General features: G+C 34.6%; 1 protein-coding gene across 14 annotated transcripts in view; it reads left to right on the forward strand.

The window, feature by feature from the left end:
* Positions 1-26,248, forward strand: part of tln2a (talin 2a) — a 79,173-nt gene that overhangs the window by 38,832 nt on the left and 14,093 nt on the right. For all 14 annotated transcript variants that reach the window (NM_201193.2, XM_068222309.2, XM_073906625.1 and 11 more), the window contains 31 exon segments: positions 1,803-1,904; positions 2,336-2,412; positions 4,147-4,327; positions 4,631-4,744; positions 6,128-6,236; positions 6,637-6,845; positions 7,883-7,981; positions 8,061-8,228; positions 10,420-10,714; positions 12,138-12,304; positions 13,378-13,506; positions 14,255-14,368; positions 14,458-14,571; positions 16,013-16,147; positions 16,291-16,419; positions 16,506-16,608; positions 17,165-17,373; positions 18,367-18,486; positions 18,878-19,075; positions 19,168-19,307; positions 20,291-20,384; positions 20,466-20,555; positions 21,422-21,544; positions 22,780-22,923; positions 22,998-23,159; positions 23,259-23,399; positions 23,488-23,669; positions 23,773-23,905; positions 25,370-25,471; positions 25,563-25,733; positions 25,818-25,964. In NM_201193.2, the coding sequence (NP_957487.2) occupies positions 1,803-1,904; positions 2,336-2,412; positions 4,147-4,327; positions 4,631-4,744; positions 6,128-6,236; positions 6,637-6,845; positions 7,883-7,981; positions 8,061-8,228; positions 10,420-10,714; positions 12,138-12,304; positions 13,378-13,506; positions 14,255-14,368; positions 14,458-14,571; positions 16,013-16,147; positions 16,291-16,419; positions 16,506-16,608; positions 17,165-17,373; positions 18,367-18,486; positions 18,878-19,075; positions 19,168-19,307; positions 20,291-20,384; positions 20,466-20,555; positions 21,422-21,544; positions 22,780-22,923; positions 22,998-23,159; positions 23,259-23,399; positions 23,488-23,669; positions 23,773-23,905; positions 25,370-25,471; positions 25,563-25,733; positions 25,818-25,964 (4,401 nt within the window).

Here is a 26,248-nt window from a genome sequence, read left to right on the forward strand (position 1 = left end):
TTTAATTGATAGCTCAATTTTTTTTTTTTTTGGAATCAGGAAAAGTCTTATGTTTTATTATGATTATATATTCATATACTTATCAAAGCTGTATCTACTGTTGAAGAATTATTAGCCCCCTTTGAATTTTCTTTTTCTTTTTTTATATTTGCCAAATGATGTTTAACAGAGCAAGGAAATTTTTACAGTATGTCTGATAATTTTTTTTTCTTCTTTAGAAAGTCTTATTTCTTTTATTTCGATTAGAATATTTTAAATTTTTTAAAAACATTTTAAGGTCAAAATTATTAGCCCCTTTAAACTTTTTTTTTTTTGATGTCACTAAGCTGTATAGAAATGTCTTGAAAAATATCTAGTAAAATATTATTTACTGTCATCATGGCAAAGATAAATTAAATCAGTTATTAGGAATGAGTTATTAAAGCTGTTATGTTTAGAATTGTGTTGAAAAAGTATTTTTTTCCGTTAAACTGAAGTTGGGGAAAATATAAACCGTGGGGGTATTGATTCAGGGGGGCTAATAATTCTCACTTTAACTGAATTTGGCCAACATAGAGTATGATGTAATCATGTTGTGAAACGGGATTACAATTAAAAAAAATATGTATATATATTAACATATTTTACAATGTAGTTGAATTGTATTTCTCAGGTCTTCATCCTCACATAATCATGCAGAAATCATTTACATATGCTGGTTTACAGGAAGCATTTTTGAAATTTTGGTCCCACTTTATATTAAGTGTCCCTAACTACTATGTACTTACATCAAAAAAATAAATACAATGTACTTACTGTGTTTATAATGTATTTGAGAACACTTGTGGTTCTTTTGAGTTGGGATAGAGGTTGGGTTATGAACAGGTTTGGTGGCATGGGTAGGTTTAAGGGTAGGTTAAGGTGTATGGGATGGTCAACAGTGTATTTACAAATGTAATTACAAAAGTTAGTTACGAATGTAATTACATACACGTAGTTAATCAAGCATAAGTACACGGTAAATACAAATATTTACACAATAAGTACATTGTAACAAACTATTAATTTCTATGTAAGTATATATTAGTTAGGGCCACTTAATACAAAATGGGACTGAAATTCTTTTTAGAATTGTTATAGTATATTTGTTTAGTATATTTTCGTTGTTGTTGTTGTTTTTGTTGTTGTTATTGTTATTATAGCTGAAAATGTTGTGCTGCTTATATATATATATATATTAGACTTTTTGTCTTATTATTGTCTTATGTTATATTATACTTAATAACTTAATATCAAGCTTTTGTTTTTTCGACCTGTACTTTATTAAAATATATAAAAGAGTCTGGCTATACAAAAGAGTAAGATCTATATTAGTTGTTTGAAAGTTAGTGGCAAAGTATAAAGGTTTAAAATAATATTAATTAGCGTATAGGCTACACCGGGATCCTTAAAATAGGGATCCTTAAAATCCTTAATATTATTATGTCATCAGATAAATCTCATTTTAAAATATACCTGACAAGAAACCTGAAATACGTTGTAGTGAATGTCTTCTCTAAGGCTTATTAAAAGTTTGTTTTTCTGGCTGCCATTATCGGTCTCACACATTTTTTTTCCTTTTTCTGAAAGTCTTGATAACACCATTGTGGAGTTTTACTTTTATTATTTTAGCAAATAGGCTTGTAAAAAAAATATTTGTTGTATTCTGACGACATCTGCTGCTGAGAAACTCAGAAATGTGAAAAGGGTCTATTAAGATGCACAACTCTTTTGTTTAATGCTACAATAAATAACCAAAAAGCCCTGTTCATGTCCATATGCAGGATTTCGGGGAGTATCAGGAAAGCTACTACTCTGTTCAAACCACTGAGGGGGAGCAGATTTCTCAGCTTATAGCTGGTTACATCGATATCATTCTCAAGAAGGCCAGTATTCACTCACTTAACTGCTTTTCTCTCATGAGTTATTCAACATTCAATTATTTTGAGCTTTCATAAAAAGGTTTCTGTTAAAGACATAGTTCATCCCAAAAAATTGACAATTCACTCAAGTGAGTTTTTTTACTTGGTTAAATACTAAAAGATATATTTTGAAGAAAGCTGAAAACCTGTTTGGAACAACAAGTACAATGGAAGTCAATGGTCAACAGTTTTCTTTAAAATATCTTTTGTTTTCAACAGAAAAAAAATCATGAAGGGTTAAAACAAATAAAGCGAGTTGTCAGTATTGGGTGAACTATTCCTTTTGAAAAAAGTCTATTTAGTATTTGTATATTACAAATTGGCATTATTGAGGTAATGAGATCTAAATCTTCTATGTAAATGTGTATAAACTGTGTGTTTATTCGTTGTTACAGAAACAAAGTAAGGACCGGTTTGGTTTAGAGGGAGATGAGGAGGCCACCATGTTAGAGGAATCCGTTTCTCCAAAAAAGTAAGACAGACGCGCACATTTTTAGTTAGCTTTGATGATAACCATATTTCCTTTCAAGGTTTTGTCATTTCTTGGCAATTTTTCTTTGGAAATGTCTTTGCTCAGACCAGTACAGCCTTACAGGAAAAGCACAGTGGAAAAACAAACTTATCTGAGTCTGTATTTATCTAGATGAAGCTGAGGTTACCTGTTCAGCACACTGTTTCTATTCTCAGTGTGTTTTTAATGACTGCTGGCGTCTCCTCTGCTTGAATAAGCCCCAAATGCAGAGTTACCGGCACACAAACATTGCCCTTTCCTTATCACTCCATCCAAATTCACATTCTGTTTGTCATATACACAGTACAATGTGCTGTGAGGGGCTTATACAATCCCCCGTGAAAAAAACAAAAACAAAATAATGCCAATAAGAATAAGGTCTGCAGAATATATCCTTTCAGCATTGATATCACAATGTGCGAATCCCGATAGTCACATCGCAGGATCTTCTGGATTAAAGTTGACCAGAGATAAAACATAGCGGATTACTATTTTAGTAATATCACATTTTATAGGAATAGTAATTTTAGATTTTAACATTGGAGAGGGGTCGCTGGTTCGAGTCCTGGTTGGGCTAGTTGACATTTATGTGTGGAGTTTGTTCTTCCCCGTGTTCTCGTGGGTTTCCTCCTGGTACTCCGGTTTCCTCCTCAATCCAAAGACATTTGCTATACTGTAGGTGAATTGAATAAACTAAATTGGCTGTAGTGTATTAGTGTGTGTGAATGAGTGTGTATGGGTGTTTCCCAGTATTGGGCTGTGGCTGGAAGGGCATCTGCTGTGTAAAACAAATGCTGGAACAGTTTGCGGTTTATTCTGCTGTGGCGACCTCTGAAATAGAGACTAAGCCGAAGAAAAATGAATGAAAATTAGAGAGAAAATGTATATATATTATATAAAATATATATATATATATATATATGTTTTTAAGGCCTGTGACCGTGTAAGAATTCCAAGCAAATTTAAGAAGATTTATTGGCCACAATAAATTAAACATTTGTAGCTCACAATATCAATATACTTATTTACATAATTAAAACAATATAGTGTTATTTTTCATTTAATTATTTAATTCCTGTTCATCAGTACTGTTCGACTCCCTTAAAAAATCATATAAATTGTTGTTTATTTATTTTGTATCTTTGATCTGCTGTATTAACTTTGCTTATTGTTTTTGAAATCATATTTTATGCACATACTCTACTCTGAAAAGTCATCATAATTAATCCAAATTTCTGAATTCTTTACAAATAGAGTGAGAATGAGAGTGAGAGCTCTTTTTTTTGTAAAGAATTCATAAATTTATATTAATTATGATGATTTTGCATGGAAGTAAATGTGCATAAATATTCAAGTCATCTGGTGAAATTTTACTTATTAAAAAAATATTGCAACGTCAGTATGTTCCGATATTGTGCAGCCCTAATAATAATCTAAATTATGGAGAATAATAAGTAAAACAAACAGACAATTTTTGACATTGAAATAGAAGTTAAAGCTATAGAAAATAAGACCAAATATAAAATACTTAAAACTTTAGATATGAAGAGTATGTCTATAGAAAATAGAACAAAAATCGATCTTAGCTATACAAACAAATGTAGAAAACAGAAGCATTTCTAAAAAAGAGTCTATAAACACTTCTATGTTTTTTTGAAAACATTATCCACCTCTCTTGTTCCCTGTCTTTCACAGATCCACTATATTGCAGCAGCAGTTTAACCGTGTGGGACGGGTCGAGCATGGCTCTGTGGCACTGCCTGGCATCTTGAGGTCTGGTTCTGTTGGGGCAGAAACGCTGAACATGGGTACAATGCCTGCTCCACAACAACAGATCACAACTGGACAGATGCATCTTGGACACATGCCACCACTGGTGAGTCCACGCTTACCAAAACGCTCTCGTTATTTGAAAATAAAACTAATATTATGTAATAAGTTTTTTATCTATATTAATCCTGCCATAAAAGAGCCATACGTTGCTGATGTAGCAATAAGTAAACAAACTAATTACAATAAAATGCATTTAATGACCTCATATTGGCCTCTTGGCTATCTAGATATTAGCATCAGCCCTTGAGTAATACATATTGGTTGTTCACCAGTTTATTGCGATCATATTTGAGATGTATTGGTGGCTCACAGTGTAGTTATTGAATTTTTTTACTTGGGTGATCAGAGTGCAGCCCAGCAGGCTCTTGTGGGAACCATTAACACCAGTATGCAGGCGGTGCAGCAGGCGCAGGACGATCTGGAGGAGGTGGAGGAGCTGCCACCACTTGGGGATGACATGGTGAGACGATTACATTTGCATTTATTCATTTTGCAGATGCTTTTGTCCAAAGCTACTTAAAAATGAGGATGAAAGAAGCTCCTCAAATCACCAGAGTACAGCAATATTTAGATGCCGTGAAAAGTTTAGCATTTTTTTGCATGCATGAGATGCTTTCTTATTTATTAACTTATCAACTTTTTACTTTATTTTGTTTCAGTTTAGTTGATGTTGTGAAAAAACAAACACTACGCTACAAATTTAATCTCTATTTAATATCATAGATTTTTTTTTACTTGCTTGTACTTATTACCTATATAAATTTTATTTTAACAGTACATTTTATTTGTGATGAGAAAACATGAACATGAGAAATCATCTTGAACACAAAGCATATGTATTACCAAAATAATACAATAATATGTGTAATAATTTATTTAGGGAACTTTTAATTTCATTAATTTATTTTTCTTATTTTTATTTCTGCTTGATTAATGTAATAGGCTTCACATTTACTCTCCTGTAATTTTCAGTTGTATTAATACTAGTCTATTTGCTTCATTTCAAGTTTATTTGTTGTTTAGTTATTAGTGCTTTTTACAATAATTATTGTTTCAAAGCAACTTTACAAAATGTGCACATTATGGCATTACAGTCAAATTAGGAAAAGTTTACTAGTAGTTACCATAACTTTATTAGTTACTAATAAATTTAACTAATTAACTAGTAACTAATAGCTTTTAAACATTAAAATTATTATGTGTAAACATACTTAACCTGCACTTATATAGTACATACAGTTGAAGTCAGAATTATTAGCACCCCTGTTTGTTTATTTTTTATTCCCCAATTTCTGTTTAATGGAGAGAAGATTTTTCCAGCACATTTATAAACATAAAAGTTTTAATAACTCATTTCTAATAACTGATTTATTTTATCTTTGCCATGTTGACAGTACATAATATTTGACTAGATATTTTCAAGACACTTCTGTACAGCTTAAAGTGACATTTAAAGGCTTAACTAGGTTAATTAGGTTAACTAGGCAGGTTAGGGTAATTAGGCACTTATTTTATAACGAGGGTTTGTTCAGTAGACTATCGAAAAAATCTAGCTTAGAGGGGATAATAATTTTGACCTTAAAATGGATTTTAAAAAATTAAAAAACTGCTTTTATTCTAGCCAAAATAAAACAAATAAGACTTTCTCGAAAAGAAATAATATGATCAGACATACTGTGAAGTTTTTCTTGCTCTGTTAAACATCATTTGGGAAATATTTAAAAAAAATAATAATAAATTCAAAGGGGAGCTAATAACTCTGACTTCAACTGTAGGTGATGTCTGTGTGTACATGCTGCTTCTGTTTAATTTTTACTTTTATTCATTTTTACTTCACATTCAGGCTTCTAAGATGTGGATTCAGAACAAAATGGACGAGTCCAAGCATGACATTCACTCTCAGGTGGATGCCATCACAGCTGGAACTGCCTCTGTGGTCAATCTGACTGCCGGTAAAGCCTTTTAAACAAAGAAATTAGTCTTTAGTAATATACAACATGACTCTTAAAAACTAAAAATAGTCTTATCATTTATTCATCAGTTCTAAACCTGTTTGAAATATTTTAAAGATAGCTGAAAACCTGTAACCACTGACTTCTATAGTATTTTTTATTTCCTACTATGGAATTCAATAGTTGCAGGTTTTATCAACTTTCTTTAAATTATGTTGTTTTGTTCAACAGAAAAAAACAAACCCCTAAAGGTTTGGATTCAGTAAACAAAGTTAATTTTTGTTTTTGGGTTCACTATCACTTTAAATATGTCAGAGCATTTACTATATATACACTTTGAAGTTTGGAATGCACCTCTGCTGTGTAATGATTGGCTAAATGTCCTGTCTCATTTCCACAGGTGACCCAACAGACACTGATTACACTGCAGTGGGCTGTGCCATCACCACCATTTCCTCAAACCTGACAGAGATGTCGAAGGGAGTGAAGCTGCTGGCGGCTCTGATGGAGGATGAGGTTGGCAGTGGGCATGATCTGATGAGAGCTGCCAGGACCCTAACCGGAGCCGTTTCTGACCTGCTCAAAGCTGTCGAGCCCACGTCAGGAGAGGTGCCAACTGTAGAAGCATCATTGTCAAAGATTTTGTATTCGTTTTCTCCCAAAAATACTACACTGCATTTTTAGGGATAAAATTCATTCATTAATTCATTCATTCATTTTTTAAATTCTTTTATGCAGTTTCATTCATTCATTAGTTTTCATTCATTCTTTTATGCAGTTTCTTTCTTTCATTCATTCTTTCGTTCATGCTTTTATTGTTTTCTGAAATTTCATTCATTCAATAATTCAATAATGCCTTCAATAATTCTTTTATGCAATTTTATTCATTCATTTTCAATATTTTTTTATCCAGTTACTTTCATTCATGCTTTTTTATTCTTTTATGAAATTTCATCAACTCATTCATCCATTATTTTATCCTTTTATTCATTCTTTCATTCTTTTATGCGGTTTCGTTCATTCATTCTTATGCAGTTTCATCCATTCTTTCTTTTAAGCAGTTACTTTCTTTCATTCATGCTGTTATTTCAGAAATTTTTGTTAATTAATTATTTCATTTATTTATTAATTTATTCTTTCATCCTTTCATTCATTTATTGCACTCTTTATGCAGTTTCATTCATTCATTTATTCATTCATTTATTATTCCATTAATTCTTTCATTCTTTTATGCAGTTTCATTCATTCATTTATGCAGTTTCGATCATTCATGGTTTCATTTATTGTTTGTTTTTTCATTCATTCGTTCATTCATTCATTCATTCATTCATTCATTCATTCATTCATTGTTTCATTTATTGTTTGTTTTTTCATTCATTCATTCATTCATTCATTCATTCATTGTTTCATGAATTGTTTTTCCACATTTAAATGCTCAGTTTGTTAACTTGGTTTTACTTTTATAACTGATTTGCATGTTTTTTTATGTGACGTTTTCTTTCCAGATGTCAAATGTAACATTTTGAGTCTTTATTTTTTTATTATTATCCCTGAATTAAATTTCATTAGAATTCCAGCAACATTGCACTACTATGAAGCTATTGAGAGAGAAATCTATATTTACTAGTTTATGTTCTGTCACTCAGCCTCGACAGACTGTTCTGACTGCAGCCGGCAGCATTGGTCAGGCCAGTGGAGATCTGCTCAGACAGATTGGAGAGAATGAAACCGATGAGCGCTTCCAGGTACACAGGCGTCTAATAAAGTATACAATGCATGACGCGTGTTTATCACCCTGAGCCTGTATATATGTGTCTGTTTTAGGATGTGCTGATGAACTTGGCAAAAGCTGTGGCCAATGCAGCAGCTATGATGGTTCTGAAGGCCAAGAACGTGGCGCAGGTTTCTGAAGACAGCGTGATGCAGAACAGGGTTATCGCTGCTGCCACCCAGTGTGCCCTTTCCACTTCACAACTAGTGGCCTGTGCCAAGGTGAAAACACACACACACACACACAGTCATAATTGAGGGGGAAATCACAGATTAAAGGGATGATTCCCCCCAAAAATCGACTCATTATTTTTTTAAAACAAACTTTTGGTTTTCCAACCAGTGAAATCAGATTGTTTTTATTCATTGTCACTCCAAGACAACATACAAGTTTTTAATACTTGGAGAAGATCATCCCTCCTGTTCTATTTGTAAAAGCACTTTAACTATGAAGCATGATCTGTTGGATTGTGTTTCAATTCCCTCTGTGTGGAATTAGTTTTGTTCTGTTTATCCTTTTGAAATGATTTTTAACAATGTTAATCTAAATACAGTTTTAGAGTTTTTTTTTTTTGTTTGTTTGTTTTTTTTTAGCAAAAATAAATTGTAAAAAATGAATATAATCTATATCTCCAGTATTTAGCTCCAGTTACAAACAAACAAAAACAACAGCAAAAACATTCAATCATCCTCGAGTGGTACCAAACCTTCATGACTTTGTTAAACACAAAAGAAGATATTTTGAAGGAAGCTGGAAACCGAAAACAAAAAATACCATGGAAGTCAATGGTTCCACATTTCCAGCTTTCCTCTAAATATCTCCTTTTGTGTTGTGCAGAAGAGCTTATGGTCTGTATTTTCACTGTTATGCAGATGACACTCAAATTGACCTGCCCTTAAAACCGAGCTCAAGTGGGTTGGAGACTCTTATATCTTGCTTGGCGCATGTGAAAGCATGGCTGTATTTGAACTTTTTAGATTTTAACGAGAGTAAAACTGAAATAATTCTGTATGGCCCATGAAAGTCTTTTAGGCAACCAACAGTAAATCTTGGTAAATCAAGCTTTTCTGTGAAGCCTTGGGTAAAAAAATCTGGGTGTCATCTTTGATGATGGCTTGAGATTTGAAAAACCGATAAATCCAGTGCTTAAGTCCTGCTTTTTTTCAGCTTCGACTCTTAAAATCTGTCAAACCTATTTTATCTTGAAAAATCTTTGAAAAAATAATTCATGCTTTTATTACGTCTATGTTGGACTACTGTAACTCACTATATTTTGGGATTAGTCAGACAACTCTATCCTGTTTACAGTTAGTTCAAAATGCTGCTGCAAAGTTTTTAACCGGTACCAAAACACATGACCACATCAGACTAGTCTTACGCTCTTTGCACTGGTTGCCTGTGCACTATTGTGTCACTTTTAACATTCTTCTCTTGGTTTTTAAATCACTAAGAGTGCATTCACTTAGTTCAGTTGCCGGGACCGTACTCAAGCTTTATTGTACGTAATACACAGACACAAACAGATACACACACACGCGAATGAACAGTATGAAAACGATAGTTTGTTGTTCAGTTGGAACCAGACCAGAGTTCGTGTGAACCATACACCAGACCACCTCTTTCAGGCGGCCTCTGGTGCGGTTCACGGGTGCGCACCGGAGTTCAGAAGACACATTCACACTATCTAAACGTACCGTACTCTGACATCAAACAAACCCATATGTATGTGTGTGTCTTCGTATCATGTACTGTACCTTTGGTGACGAGCGGGACTGAGCCAGAGCAACCACAGTGATAATAATGTCTGCTAGTCTCCCCCTAAAACAGCTTCTGCAGACATCACCTCATGTTCTGAATGTTTATAATATTTCTGCAGCAGATAGACGAGAGTTGCTTTCTGTATATCCTGATCAGTCTCTTCGGTCATCAAACCATTGATTATTATGCATACCTAAGTCGAAGCTGAAATGCAGATGTGATGCAATGTGACCGTGCTTTCACAGTAGCTGGTCATAGATTGTGGAAAGATCTGTTTCATATCTGTCTGTTTTTAAATCTAGGTTGAAAACTTACCTCTTTGATTTGGCATTTTATCAGTGAGAATTGTTTATTTTAGCTGCAGTTTTATATCCTTCTCTTTGTGATTTGTATTGTGCAGCACATTGGTTATCATTTGGTTGTGTATAATATGAATAAAATTGACATTTACAAATAAGAAACTCAAACGAGTCTGGAACAGTTAAAGAATGGGTAAATATAGACAAATTTCAGTTTTGGGGAAACTACCCCTCTCATGATTTTAAAGCCACGCATTTGGCAAATGGAATTTTTTTTTCCTTTCATCCTCATCTAACACGCATGTCTTGTTTTGATCCAGATTAAAATAAAATGATCACTGATGTGTTTATGTAGGTTGTGAGCCCCACGATCAGCTCTCCGGTATGTCAGGAGCAGCTGATTGAAGCAGGGAAACTGGTGGATCGTTCGGTTGAAGGTTGTGTGAAGGCCTGTCTGTCGGCCACCAGCGATGGAGAGCTCCTTAAGGCTGTCAGCGCAGCAGCCGGTATCGTCACACAGGCTCTAAGTGACCTCCTCACACACGTCAGGAACTACGCTACCCGCGGAGAGCCCATTGGACGCTACGACCAGGCCACAGACACCATCATGAACGTCACAGAGAACATCTTCAGCTCTATGGGGGATGCTGGTGAGATCAATGCATCATGTACAATAATAGTCATTTTTAATGATTTGGAAAGATGTATCTGGAAAGATGTGCTCAACCTAAAGTATTTAAAATTTAGAAATAACTGTTTACTATTTCACAGTATTTTAAAATGTCATTTCTTCATGTGGTGGAAAAATTAAAAGGCAAACTTAAGTGACGCATTCTTCAGCAATCATAATTGTAAAATATGATCATTTGATTGATTGATTGATTGATTGATTGATCATATATCATTTATTTTTTAATTTATAGTTATAAATATTTTTTACCTGTTATGGGTTTTTTTTGCGTTTGATTGGAAATCTCCAAAGAACATAATATATTTGAAATGGTAAAACATATTATTACTGTTTAAAAGGTTCAGACAGTTTAATGTGTTTTTGCTAAATAATGTTAATCATTTATTTTTAAAGAATATCCTTGACATTACTTTAAATTTAAAGTCCGTTTCAGGTGTTCAGGGATCTTCAGGGGGCAGCAAGGAAGGGCTGAGGAGAAAATATTTGGAGAAAAGTTTAAAAACTTCTTATTAATAGTTAATATTTATCAATAAAATCGTTCATTCATTTTCTTTTTGGCTTAGTCCCTTCATTAATCTGGGGTCACCACAGAAGAATGAACCACCAACTTATACAGCATATGTTTTATGCAGCGGATGCCCTTCCAGCTGCTACCCATTTCTGGGAAACATCCATACACACTCATTCACACACCTTCACTACGGACAATTTAGCCTACCCAATTCACTTATACGCATGTCTTTGGACTTGTGGTGGAAACCGGAGCACCCAGAGGAAACCCACGCGAACATGGGGTGAACATGCAAACTCCACACAGAAACACCAACTGACCCAGCCAAGGCTTAAAAGAGCGACCTTCTTGCTGTGAGACGAACGTGCTACCCACTGTGCAGCCCTTTAATACAATCCATCTTATTAATGAAAATAAAACCCAAAGAAATCAAACATTTTATTACTTTAAGTATACAGTTATTCAAGAATAAAAATCTAATATTTATAAGTATAACAATTATTGTAGATAATTTAAACTTTGATCATAATTTATAACAAAAAAATGTAGAAACCAAGAAAAGAAAAATTGAATAATTACAGTATATTATTAATTTACTAATTATTCTACTAATTATGTAAAGTACTATATTAGTAAATGTAATATAAAGTAAATATTTTCCAAGCCACATTTTATATTCACACTATAAATTAGGTTTTTATACAAGCAATAAATATTCTTGATGCCTTTTTGTTATTTGAATGACTATATTCATATGTCTGTGGCTGTGTGGCATCTAAAACATTTAAATTCCTAGTCTACTTTGCATAGTTCATTTGTTTATGCATTCTACGCTGCTCTAGTAATAGAGATGTGTCATTCTTTGTTGTAGGTGAGATGGTCCGGCAGGCGCGGGTTCTTGCCCAGGCGACCTCTGACCTTGTGAACGCCATGAGATCAGATGCTGAGGTGGAGGTGGATGTCAACAACTCCAAGAAGCTTCTTGCGGCTGCCAAACTGCTGGCAGATGCCACTGCTCGAATGGTTGAGGCTGCAAAGGTGGGTTTAACATTTGAGCATTAACACTTTAATCATTTTAATTCTGCTTAAACTCGTTTTAAAAAACAGCTATTCTAGAAAAAAAGTTTGAGTTTGTAATGATTTGAAGACACATCTTAAGTTCAAAAGATTTTTTATGAAACCTTTATTGTCATGATGTGAATGGGATTTTAAGTATGCTTATAAGAACAACAGCATCTCAGTTATGACATTTTAAAAAAAAATGACATTGTTTGTTGACAACTTGACATAAACAAATACATTGCAACCTGTTTTTGTCTTTGTCATAACAATTTGACATTACCACAACAACAAAACTTGTCATAAATCTGTCATAAACTTGATTTCCATGAGGCATTATAATTGTCATGAATGTAATAATGGCGTCAATTTTATTTTTTGACCTCAACTACAGTGGTACAAGCTGAAATTGTTATAAAAATGTTATTAAACATTATTGACTCTGTCATATAATTGTTTAACAGAGTAATGACACTTTAATGACAAATAAAGTTTGTTCCAAAAGGAAACATGATAAGAAAATTGTTCATAACACACTTATAATGTCTAAAGACAATTATGTTTATGAAAGATTTGTCATGGGTTGCGTCTGGAAGGGCATCCGCTGCGTAAAAACTTGCTGGATAAGTTGGCGGTTCATTCCGCTGTGGCGACCCCAGATTAATAAAGGGACTAAGCCGACAAGAAAATGAAGGATTTGAAAATGAAAAGATTTGTCATTACTTTGTGATATAATTTTTAACACTATCATTAATATTTAACAACATTTTTTAAAGCCATAACCACTGAATTTGAGGTAAAAAAAAATTAATGATGCTATTATAAAAATCATGACAATTATAATGTCTCATGAAAATTATGTTTATGACAGAGTTATGACTAAATTTGTGGTAATTTCAAGTTGTCTTGACAAATAATGTCATCTTTGCATTTAAAATAACATTACAGAACAAATAACTTAATAACAGTTGTCAAAAGCATGTATAAAATGTCATTTACACTCAGACACGTAAAAAGCTTTTGTAAATATGTGTGTGTGTGTGTGTATTTAGGGAGCCGCTGCATACCCTGAAAACGAAGACCAGCAGCAGAAGTTGCGTGAGGCTGCAGAGGGTCTGCGTGTGGCCACCAATGCTGCGGCACAGAACGCCATTAAGAAGAAACTCATAACAAGACTGGAGGTCAGTGACTGATTTTGATTTCCAGAAAAAAAATTACGTTCAGACAGACTGGGTTCCCATTATTTCTGACTTAGATTTTAGACATGAATTCTAGGCCTGGAACGTACTTGAAAACAAACACATGTCCTTTAAAGTGTCAAAAACAGAATGAAAAGAATCTTAATTTGAAAATCAATCATTTAAAGGTCCATTGAAGTTAAACCATTTTTTAGATGTTAGTTTCAGCATGGAAGTCTTCAAGGATATCTACAAGCTAGCGTGGTACAAAACAGTGACAAAATTCATCTTTTGAAGATATAAACATGTAAAGCTTGCAGTTTGTCACTTCCGCTTAAAAGGATCAACGTTTTATTCACATCACCTCATACTTGAGTTTCTCATCAAATCTTGAGAGAGAAAATGACACATTCAAAACATCTTTACACTGACATTTTTAAATGTAAATATCTATCTATCTATCTATCTATCTATCTATCTATCTATCTATCTATCTATCTATCTATCTATCTATCTATCTATCTATCTATCTATAATCTATGCTGCTATATAAGCTGCCATTTGAATTACAAAGGTGCTTGCTTTAAATTTAATGGTGCTTTAAAAAGTCCTTGAATCTGCTGTTCATGAAAGAGTGGGAACCCTGGACAGAACAATGTGATTAACGCAAGAGAGAATTTATTTGATGCTCTCCTACAGTTTGAATGAAACGCTGCACTGTCTGTTCTATGTTTTCTGTTTTTTCATTCAGAATGCTGCTAAACAGGCCGCTGCTGCTGCCACTCAAACCATTGCGGCGTCCCAGAACGCAGCAGCTTCTAACAAAAACACAGCAGCCCACCAACAACTGGTTCAGAGCTGCAGGGTTTGTATTAATATTAGTGTTATTAACCTCTACGATGTTCAAAATGATGGGCTATCTATAGTAGTGATTTCTTTGTTATTGTGTGTTAGGCTGTAGCTGACCATATCCCTCAGCTGGTGCAGGGAGTGCGTGGCAGTCAGGGGCAGCCAGAGGATGGAAGTGCACAGCTCGCTCTCATCATTGCCAGCCAGAACTTCCTTCAGGTATCCATTCAATTCAATTGAATTTATTTGTATAGTGCTTTTTACTGATTCAAAGCAGCTTCGCAAAAGGTGCGTATTATTGCATTACAATCAAATTAAGTTGTAAGTTGCAGTCAAATATAAGTTATTATTGTTTATAAACCTAGTTCACCTGCAGTTTTAAAGCATATTGGTGATGGCCATGTGTACATGTTTTGTAAAGTGTACTTGTGTATTAAGTGTATGTGTTGTCCCCGAAGTGCTTGATGGTTGGCATCATCTCTTTACAGGTCTTGGATCTTGTATCCGTCTGTTATTAATAACATGACACTCATCTGTAGAGACTAAATGAGAAGATGAATAGAGCATCATCACTTTCTTTCATTGTAGAAAAGTGAAGCCAAAATGTTGCAAAGTTGTTGTTTTTGGCATCTTTGGCTGTTATTTGATGCCATCTGTGCAGCAGTGAACATGAAGTGAAGACATTAAAGTCTATGTGAAATCAAAATTTGCAAAACTTATTTTCAGTGCAAGTTAATATACTGAAAAAAAAAATCTGATTCCATGTTTGAAATGGCGGTCCACTGTTGACATTAACTTGACAGCTTCAGCCACTATATTTTTAGCCACACCCATCTTACCTTTAGTTTGCTATGACTGATTCTGAATGATGTGGAAAAGAAAGCCCGCCCCTAATTAGTATTCAGTTTCAGTTGTAAGTATGTGAACATACTGAAATATAGGTTTGTAGCAACTTTCTAACTATCTAACTCCCATAGATATTTATTGTTTTGATTGTTTACATTTCAGACAGCTAAACATGCTAGTGTGAAATGGCCTTAAGGCTAGTTGTCTTAGCTAGCTAGTCAATAATGTTTATTTTCTTATAGAGCACATTTTTACTTGATAAATAAACTTCACTGATTCTACAGGTTAGTACAGAAAACCAACAAGGATTTTAAGTATGAAGCAGTGTGGTTATGGAAAATGAAAATAACTCCAGAAAGAAATTCACCATGATTATTTCACTCAGAGATGCGGTAATGTAAACTGCAGCTCTCCACCAGGGGGCAATCATGAATGCTCTGGCTTTATTTTCAGGACTCTGCTGGTTTGTCAGCGTGATGTAACATTAGGACATTTATGTTGATCCTGGAACAACATTCCAATCAGATTTAAGGGATGCATTTACAGTTAATGTTAAATTTAGGCTTACAGTTATGTTTATGTGTGTATTCATATTATTCATCCAACATTTTATCCCTCTAATTGACAATTGGGGCTAGGTTTAGGGGTATGAAATGCATTTTTGAACAGGAAAGATGTCCCAGGATCAACATAGATGCTAAATAAGGATTGCACCCTACTTGGCAAAATCACACCCACCATTTGCAGAATGAGTGTGCATGTGTTACCACATTAATTAGCAAGAAAAAGTACTCTATTAATGTTTTTTTTCCAGCCTGGAAGTAAGATGGTGTCTTCAGCAAAATCCTCGGTGCCAACTGTGACTGATCAGGCTGCAGCCATGCAGCTGGGGCAGTGTGCGAAGAATCTGGCCACCACCCTGGCTGAACTCCGCACCGCTGCACAGACGGTAGTGAATCTGACTTCCACACATGCGCATTAAAATAATTAAAGAATTTTGATAATCAAGAGGTCATTTTTCTATAAAAACTTCCTGTAAATTTTAAACTCAAAACATTCCTATTAGTATAAACCACTCATTTTGATTTCTAGGCTCATGAGGCTTGTGGCCCGATGGAGATCGACTCTGCCCTCATCGCAGTGCAGACACTTAAGAATGAACTCCAGGATGCTAAAATGGCTGCTTCTGAGGGGCAGTTGAAACCTTTACCTGGAGAGTCCGTGAGTTGAACTACACTGACAAAAATGATATGAGATCTTCTGAAATGATTATGCCTCAATTCCAATGTGACATTTGTTTGTTTTAGTTGGAAAAGTGCGCTCAGGATCTGGGTGGTACATCTAAGGCTGTTGGTTCCTCAATGGCTCAACTGCTTACCTGTGCAGCACAGGGAAATGAGCATTACACTGGTATTATGCCCCTTTTTTGATAATATAACTACAGTATCTCTAACCCTAAATATGTTTCTGTTTAGAGTAAAATTTATATTTGGTAACATCTTTATCGATTTTCATTTTTAAATCTAGAACAAGTGTAATAAAGTAATAATTGAAGACTAATATCACTGCTAGCATAATTACGCTAACGGATGAGACATTTGGAATAGTCTATACTTTATATAAAATTTATAAACCTCTAGGCTTTACTCATTTGTCTGCAGTTTTTATTTGTTTTAGAAATCTTATTACATCTAGTATAATAATTTATTCAATTATTAATGCCAATAAGCACTTATCAGAATATGCATGAAGTTTTATTTTTGCATTAAAAAACTACTTTGGAATGTTTTCACATATATTTTTTACAAATGTTCTTTGAAAACTTAAAGCATACACTTGCATACTTGCATTTGACATGCTTACAATGTAGATAAAATTACCTTTGTAATTTTAATTTGATGCGAACACTAAAATGGCATGTCTCATCTTTAACCCTTTTTCTTCTAAACATACCTTGTTTTCACAGGTGTAGCCGCTAGTGAAACAGCACAAGCACTGAAGACATTAGCTCAGGCCGCAAGGGGTGTTGCTGCCACCACATCAGATCCCGCTGGAGCAGCTGCCATGTTAGATTCTGCTCGTGAGGTTATGGAAGGATCCGCTAAACTGATTTCTGAAGCTAAGGAGGCGCTGGTTGCTCCTGGGGATGCAGAAATACAACAGAGACTTGCACAGGTGATCTTGTCTTTTCTACACTTTATTATGTATTGTTGGTGGGAAATGCACACAGTTTCATTCAGACACCAACAGTGTTACAGCACAACTGAATTTTAGGAGAAGGCTAATGATTAGTTCAAATCATGCCTGAAAGCTAAACAGACATGAATACCACCACAAATGGAAGAACAGAAAGCAATTTTTTTAAATAAATACAGTAAACACACTTATGATTGTTAGTGATTGTTTTATGTGTGGTTAAAAGATTGTTTAATTCAGTTGATCAAATGTGTATCACTGGTTAAAGTGGATTGAATGTACTTGATATCTTAATATTTAGTTTGTAAATTTGAATGTTAATCCAGCACAAAATAAAAAATGTTCAATACGTTAATCAGGGGTCACCAAACTTGTTCCTGGAGGGCTGGTGTCCTGCACATTTTAGCTCCAACCCTAATCAAACACACCTGAACAAGCTAATCAAGGTCTTACTAGGTACACTTGAAACATCCAGGCAGGTGTGTTGAGGCAAGTTGAAGCTAAACCCTGCAGAGACACCGGCCCTCCAGGACCGAGATTGGTGACCCCTAACGTTAATAATATTTTTTTTAAATGAATACTTTTAAGTTCATGTATGTATTCACCAGATATGTATTATAATTGAATAGACTTTAATTCATTTGTGTAATTCAAATTTAATTTATACCCATGTAGGCAACAGCCATTCAGTTGGACATGATTCTAATATGCTAATTTATTGATAATTAAAAAAACAAAAGTGTTCCCAGTGTTGGAATATTCCTATTTTATATCTTTTACTTTTTTTTGTCAAAATAATGATACGTTTTCTTTAGGATTTTTGATGAACAAAGTCGAAAAGAACAACAAGTCTTTATTAACATTTTAAATCAATTAAATGCAAAGTATTAATTGTCTTTCAAAATAATAATTTCTGACCAATTAACTGGTTTACTTATTGTGTTGTTGTGTTGTCTCTGTTTCATGTGTCAGGTTGCAAAAGCTGTGTCTCACTCGCTGAACGCATGTGTGAACTGCTTACCTGGACAAAAGGATGTCGATATGGCTCTAAAAAGCATCGGAGAGGCCAGCAAGAAATTGCTTGTTGAGACGGTGAGCTACAAATAAAGCGCTTTTTGTCATTCAAAAACCATTCATTATCACCCACTATGTAAATGAAAATGCAAAACAAATTATGCATCTTTATCAGGGGTCACCCACCCTGTTCCTGGAGAGCTACTGTCCTGCAGAATTCTGCTCCAACCCTGTTCAAACACACCTGAACCAATTAATTAGGGCCTGAAGCAGCACTTGATAATTAGAGACAGGTGTGTTTGGTCAGTGTTGCAACTGAAATTTGCAGGAAGGTAGCTCTTCAGGAACAGGGTTGGTGGCTCCTGATCTAAATTATTTTATCTCAAGATATTTTCTCATCATAATGTTTGTCTCCCTCAATAAATAATTGCTGTTATACATGGATTTTGTGTGTGTGTGTGTTTTTCAGCTCCCTCAGTGCAGTAAGAGCTTCCAGGAGGCTCAGAGTGACCTGAACCAGACCGCAGCCGATCTGAACCAGTCTGCAGGAGATGTGGTCCACGCCTCTCGAGGAACCACTACTCAACTCGCAGACGCTTCTGGAAAGTTCAGTGACAACTTTGATGAGTTTCTGGATGCTGGTATTGAGATGGCTGGCCATACTCCGGTACGATGTGTGGGAGTGAGACAGGGGAGTGAGCTTGTGGATGGGTCTCTCTCTGTTTTCATGAAATGCTCAATAATGTTTGGTTGTTTTAGGGTAAGGATGATCAGTTGCAGGTGATTGGAAATTTGAAGAACATCTCGATGGCCTCTAGTAAGCTTCTGCTGGCAGCCAAGTCTTTATCTGTAGACCCTGGAGCTGGCAACGCAAAGAACCTGCTCGCCGCCGCTGCTAGGTCATTTACAATTCCATTCAATAAGTCAAAATTATTCACTCTCCTGTGATTTATTTTTTTAAATATTTTTATATATTTTTAAATATTTATCAAATAAAGTTTAATGGAGCAAAGAATTTTTCACAGTGTTTCCTATTATATTTTTTCTTCTGCAGAAAGTCTTTGTTTTATTTTGGCTAGAATAAAAGCAGTTTAAATTTTTTTAAACCATTTTACAGTCAATATTTTAACATTACCGTAAGCAAGATTTCTTTTTTTCCGATTGTCTACAGAACAATCCACTGTCATACAATGACCTGCCTAATTACCCTGACATGCCTGGTTAACCTAACTAACTGAGTTAAGCCTTTAAATGGCATTTTAAGCGGAATACTTTTATTTAGTATATATAATTAATAGCATAATTTACTGTCATCATGGCAAAGATAAATAAGTAGTTATGAATGAGTTATTAAAACTATTATATTTAGAAATGTGTTAAAAAAAATCACTCCGTTAAACAGAAATTGAGAAAAAAAAATATACAGGGGGTTAATAATTCTGACTTCAACTGTATATTTTTATTGTATTTAGCAAGAAAATAAACAGTAACATTACTAGAACAGAAAGAGTACAAAAAGACATTTTACAATACACAATGTCGGATGCAACATACTACAATTTCTTCAAGAAAACAATCAAACCCAAAAGAATATTCTAGTCTATAAGGAGTTACAAGTCAACATTACTAAAAATATAACCTTATTGGATTCCAGATTTTGAATAATTTACAGTGTTTATTTATTTGTGTTTTATTCAACTTTTTCACTGAATGACTACTGTGTATTAAATTATGGGTTGCACTTCTGACTTCACAACTTCCATTAAACAAAAGAAAAAATCACCTGAAAAATAAAGGTTGTGCTAAATATAAATAAGTTGGGAAAAGTGAATATCGGGCTCTCCTTTCTTAGTTTTTGCTCATACCTTATGTGTTTATTCAGATCTGTGACTGACAGCATCAATCAGCTGATTACGATGTGTACCCAGAATGCCCCGGGACAGAGGGAATGTGACAATGCTTTAAGAGAGCTTGAGGTATTATTTGCTAGTAAGTTCTTTGTCTTAATATTTATTTCAAAAATGTGATATTGACTTTTTCTTTTTGTGGTGTCACAGGCTGTTAGAGGACTGCTTGATAACCCAAATGAGCCGGTCAATGATCTCTCCTACTTTGACTGCATTGAAAGTGTCATGGAGAACTCTAAGGTAACTCTCACCAATACTATTATATCAGGTTTTACACACAAAACCAAACATTAACGCAAAGCAATGTGCTAATGTTAATGAATGCTGCACAGATTTTATAGTCTCTTTAATATTGTGTTATAACTTAATATACTTTGTTTTTTTCATTGTCAGCTCTTACTATTATATTTATATTAACTATAATTTGTAACTAAATAATACAAGTATACTTTACAAATGTTTAAATATCAGTATGGTTATTTTTAGGAGCACTTTAAGCTGGCCAAAAAAACAGCAAAACAATATAATGACAATAAGTTTTTGTCTTCTGAATATTCTACTACAATGGTTACTTAATAATGGAAAAAAATTAAATATTGAGCACATGTTTTTACTGTAATTGTGATAAATTAGCACCCTTGATCCACATTAGAGACTTTTTTCAAAAGCATAAAAGTCTTACAGGCTCCAACATTATGAAGTCTTTCAATTTACATCGGAATCTTATAGTGGTGTATTCCTATAATTGCTGTTAAGTTACTGAACTGCAAAAAAACTTCAAATAAAATAAGAAAAAAATGTTAAGTCTTTATACCAGGTCATTGGACTCCTTTGCTTACTAGAGATAATTAGGTCCTTGGTTACATCTCATTTTATTATATACTTTTTTTCTTATCCTCACCTGAAAGTCGCTTTTGATAAAAGTGTCTGCTTAATGAATAAATGTAAATCTTTTGAGTTGTCATCCATTTTTTTCTTATTTGCTTGCTTTATCACTTGCTCATATTCCAAGCAACATGAACTCATTCATTCTGTAGTACTTGTGTATCACATGGACATATGAATGCATGTTGATATCATGGAATCCACCTCTTTTTTCTATACAGGTACTTGGAGAGTCTATGGCCGGGATTTCTCACAACTGTAAAACAGGAGACGTTCCAGCATTTGGAGACTGTGTTGGTGGAGCGTCTAAAGCTCTGTGTGGACTAACTGAAGCAGCTGGACAGGTAAGAAACTACCAACTCTGCTATTCCTCTTGCGTTTACCAGGGTCATGGAATTTCCTGAAAATCATTGAATTTTTTATTTTTTTTGTTAAAGGTATATTCTAGTCATCGGAAGTAACATGTCAGAAAATATATTCATTTTTAAAGTTCATTTATTTATAGAGGACGTTTAAAAACAGTCACAAGACTGACCAAAGTGCTGTACATAAGACAAAGTAAAATAAAAAGATTGAATATAAAACCATAGAAATAAGACAAGAGAAACAAATGAAAAAAATGTAAAAATGCAGCAGTAGAAAGCACTATTAAAATAATATTAAAAAACAAAGCTAAAAAGTACATTTTAAGGAGTGATTTAAAAATAGATAGTGATGGAGCCATTCTAATCTCAAGGGGAAAGGTGTTCCATAACCAAGGACCTGCCTCAGAGAAAGTTTTGCGTTTAGTCCATTCTGTGTTTAGTCTGCACAGAGGAACTTAAAGAAGATTTTGATCATTTCATCTAAGAGATCTCATGCGAGTGTAAAAATGCAACAGCTCTGAGAGATGGGTTGGGGCTAATTATGAAGGGATTTATACCAGTTTAAAATCAATTCTGAATTAAGTCATTTTAAAGCTTTAGCTTCAAAATGACCACCTTGAGGACTGGGCTTCAAAAAATTAGATGACAGAAAAACTAAATGTAAAGTTTGTAATACTACTATTGAGATCACAAAAAAGTACCTCTTATTAATTTATTTTTGTTTACCTGAGATGAATTATCTATCTATTGTTGTTCCCATAATGCCTATTAAAGCAGTACAAAATGATATTCAAGCTAAAACCATTTTTAAATTATGCAAAGACCCCTTTTATCTGTTCATTAGATGTCATAGAAGTTCAACATTTTAGTCGGTGAAAGGGAAAAACCATGGAATTTGATATTTATTTGAAAGCACCTTTTAGAACTGCTTCTTTTCTGTCTTATTTAAAATCAAAGTAAAAAATGCTTCTTTTCTTTTGTGCTTGTAATTACAAATAAATAAAAGCAAAATATCCTCCCATATTATTTGCATTACTATCATTATTCTTTTTCATTTCCTTTTCTTTTCCTTTACTTTTTTTTTTTTTAAACCTTTGTACAGCACTTTGGCCTACCTGAACTTAAATGTGCTCTATAAATAAAGTAGAGGTTGAAAGTGGGAACTGTTTAAATTGTGCAAATGTACTTATTATATTTTTTGGGTATGTCTCTAGGCTTCTTACCTAGTAGGTGTGTCTGATCCCAGCAGCCAAGCTGGACATCCAGGCTTAGTGGATCCTATCCAGTTTGCCCGTGCTAATCAGGCAATCCAGATGGCTTGCCAAAATCTTGTTGACCCAGATAGTAGTCCATCACAGGTAGTGCCAGACTATCAGATGTTTGCCATGTGGAGTTTGGACTTTTGTTCATCTGATCTTCATGTCTGTTGCAGGTGCTCTCAGCCGCCACTATTGTTGCTAAGCACACCTCAGCACTTTGCAACGCTTGTCGACTTGCTTCCTCGAAGACTGCCAACCCTGTGGCAAAACGACATTTCGTGCAGTCCGCCAAAGAAGTGGCAAACAGCACTGCCAACCTGGTCAAAACAATCAAGGTTGAAATAACCCCTTTATAGTCCAATAATTTTTTGCAATTCACTCATCCCATTAAATAATTGAACATTTATTTTTTCTCTCTATCTCTTCCACTATAGGCATTGGATGGTGATTTTTCAGAGGAAAACCGTGAGAAATGCCGCATTGCAACAGCTCCGCTCATTGAAGCTGTTGACAATTTGACAACATTTGCTTCTAATCCAGAGTTTGCTAGTGTCCCAGCGCAGATAAGTAGAGAGGTGTGACTATCTTGTTCGTTGAAATGTTATACAAAGTTGAGTGCTTGTTGGTTTTAGTAATATATGTGCTTTAACACCTATTATTTAGGGTTCTGCTGCACAGGAACCAATCATCCAATCAGCACGCTCCATGCTTGACAGCTCCACCCACCTTTTGAAGACAGCACGGTCATTGGTTATGAACCCGAAAGATCCACCCACATGGTCATTACTGGCAGGTCATTCACGCACTGTTTCCGACTCCATTAAGAGCCTCATCACAGCTATCAGGTAACACGCATATACTCAGTATTTTGTAGTTTTTAAAGTTGAGGTGATGCACAATTAATATATATTTTTGTATTTTAATAGATGTTCTTTTTTAATATTGCAGGGATAAAGCCCCTGGCCAGAAAGAGTGTGACTCAGCCATTGATAATATCAATAAATGCATCCGAGATATTGAGCAGGCCTCTCTTGCAGCAGTCAGCCAGAATCTACCTCGTAGAGATGAAGTTTCATCTGAGGTCAGTATGTTTTCTACAGTATCTAAAATGCGATGTCTAAAATAATTTTTATCAAAGCAAAGCAAAAAAACTCGTTTTAGGAAATAATATGCCAAAATGACTTTTCCCTAAAACAAATCAAACAATATGTTAGTGGCAAAATCATCTTGTTTTTTGACATAAGATTATTTTGCTTACTCCATTGGCAGATTATTTAGCTTGTGTTTAAGAAAAAAACCCACCTAATTTTGACATATTTTTTTCTTAAAACAATTCAATATTTTTTACTTGTCTGGAAAATGCTTCTTGATTTAAGAATTTTTAGATAAATGGACTAGAAACAAGACAATGAATAGAAGTAAGAAAAGCATTTTTGCAGTGTTTTTCTTTCATAGCTATAACCACAACCACATTGTGTATGCTATTAGGGGTGTAAAATACTCAAAACAAATGTTGGCAAATGCCTGTCCTTACTAAAGGTGTGTTCACACCAAGCACAACTATAAAGATAACAATAAATATAGTTCTCAATATTGTTCAGACCACAACTATAACAATAAAGATTTTGAGAAACAAGATCATTTTCAGAAAGATTTTCTTTTCTTTGCTAATAAACGATCAACCAAGCTAAAATGCTGACAACTACGCAAGATCCATTGAAATATAAAAGGTTGTGCAATTTAAAGCTACGGATGACTACATTGTAAAGAAGCTCTGCTTGATGTTAAGTCATTTTTTCAAAGATTATTTAAAGATAATTACTATCTAGAAAACAATATTATAATGTGGGAAAGAGTGACAAAAATATTGGGAAGTTATGCTAGCCAGGCTAGCAAATGAATGTATAAAAATACAAGTAGCCTACCTCTGGTTTCCAGTGCTAGATTCTGTGTCTCGTGTTACCCTAACACTAACCCTCGAGAAATAGTTCGTTTATTCCACTACACTGCCTGCCATCGCTAAATTAATTTAATTAGATTGATACATTTTAACTAATAATTCACTGCTTGGTTGTGCTATGAAACTAAAAATAAACAGATTTTTCTCGCTTGTCATTGTGGATTTGTATATTGTTATATTTATGTTTAAAGTTGCTTCATGTGAATGGGTCCTAATGGATTCAGTATTGCAGAATAAATTGTAATTGTAATTAAATACTATAAAGCAGGGGTCATCAAACTTGTTCCTGAAGGGCCGGTGTGCTGCAGATTTTAGCTCCAACCCTAATCAAACACACCTGAACAAGCTAATCAAGCTCTCACTAGGTATTCTTGAAACACCCAGGCAGGTGTTTTGAGGCCAGTTGGAGCTAAACAATGCAGGGTCACCAGCCCTACAGGACCAAGATTGGTGACCCCTGCTATAAAATATGTCCTCCCTGCTTGAGCACTCTATAGCTGTACCCCACTAATAAGCACAATATAATTGTTTTAGCCATGAAGAACATATAAAAGTGGGGTTTCTGACTAGAACTCTTTGTATCAGGCTTTGCAGGAGCAGTTGACCTCATCTGTTCAGGAGGTCGGTCACCTGATTGAGCCAATTACCACAGCAGCGAAAGGAGAGGCAGCACAGCTCGGACATAAGGTGACCAAAACTATCAAGCCTTTACAGCCTGAAATGAAATATGTGGCAGTATAGTTACTTTCGACACTAATGCATGCCATGTGTCCTTCAGGTCTCTCAGTTGGTCAGTTACTTCACTCCTCTGGTCTCAGCCTCTATGGGCATAGCCTCTAAAACTTTAGACCACCAGCAGCAGATGAACCTTCTGGATCAGACCAAGACCCTCGCCGAGTCTGCTCTACAAATGCTCTACGCTGCCAAGGAGGGTGGTGGAAACCCAAAGGTATTTCTTGGTTACTCACATATGTTCTTTATTTAATACAAATTTTTAATCTTTTAACGTGGTTATTACCTGCTTTGTATTCAGGCGTCTCATACTCATGATGCCATAGCAGAAGCTGCGCAGTTAATGAGGGAAGCTGTTGATGACCTCCTGCTGACCCTGAATGAAGCTGCTAGTGAGGTTGGCATGGTCAGTGGCATGGTGGACTCCATTGCTGATTCCATGGGCAAGGTAATAACCCACAAACCTCTGCATTCTAAACCAGGGGTTGCCAAACAAGGGTTCACCAAACTAACTCTAGATTGAGGGTTATGAGTAAAATATTTTAAAAATAATAACATGGATAAAAAGCCAAATTCTTTTTAAAATGAACAGTTCATCCAAAGACAAAAAGTTCACCATTTGCTTAGAGTTAATTAGTTTTAAACATTTTTTGAATTTCTTTTTTCTGTTCAACACTAAACAAGATATTCTGACGAATATTGAAAGCCAACAACCATTGGCATCCATATTAG

This window comes from Danio rerio, chromosome 7, assembly GCF_049306965.1.
Source record: "Danio rerio strain Tuebingen ecotype United States chromosome 7, GRCz12tu, whole genome shotgun sequence".
NCBI lineage: Eukaryota > Metazoa > Chordata > Actinopteri > Cypriniformes > Danionidae > Danio > Danio rerio.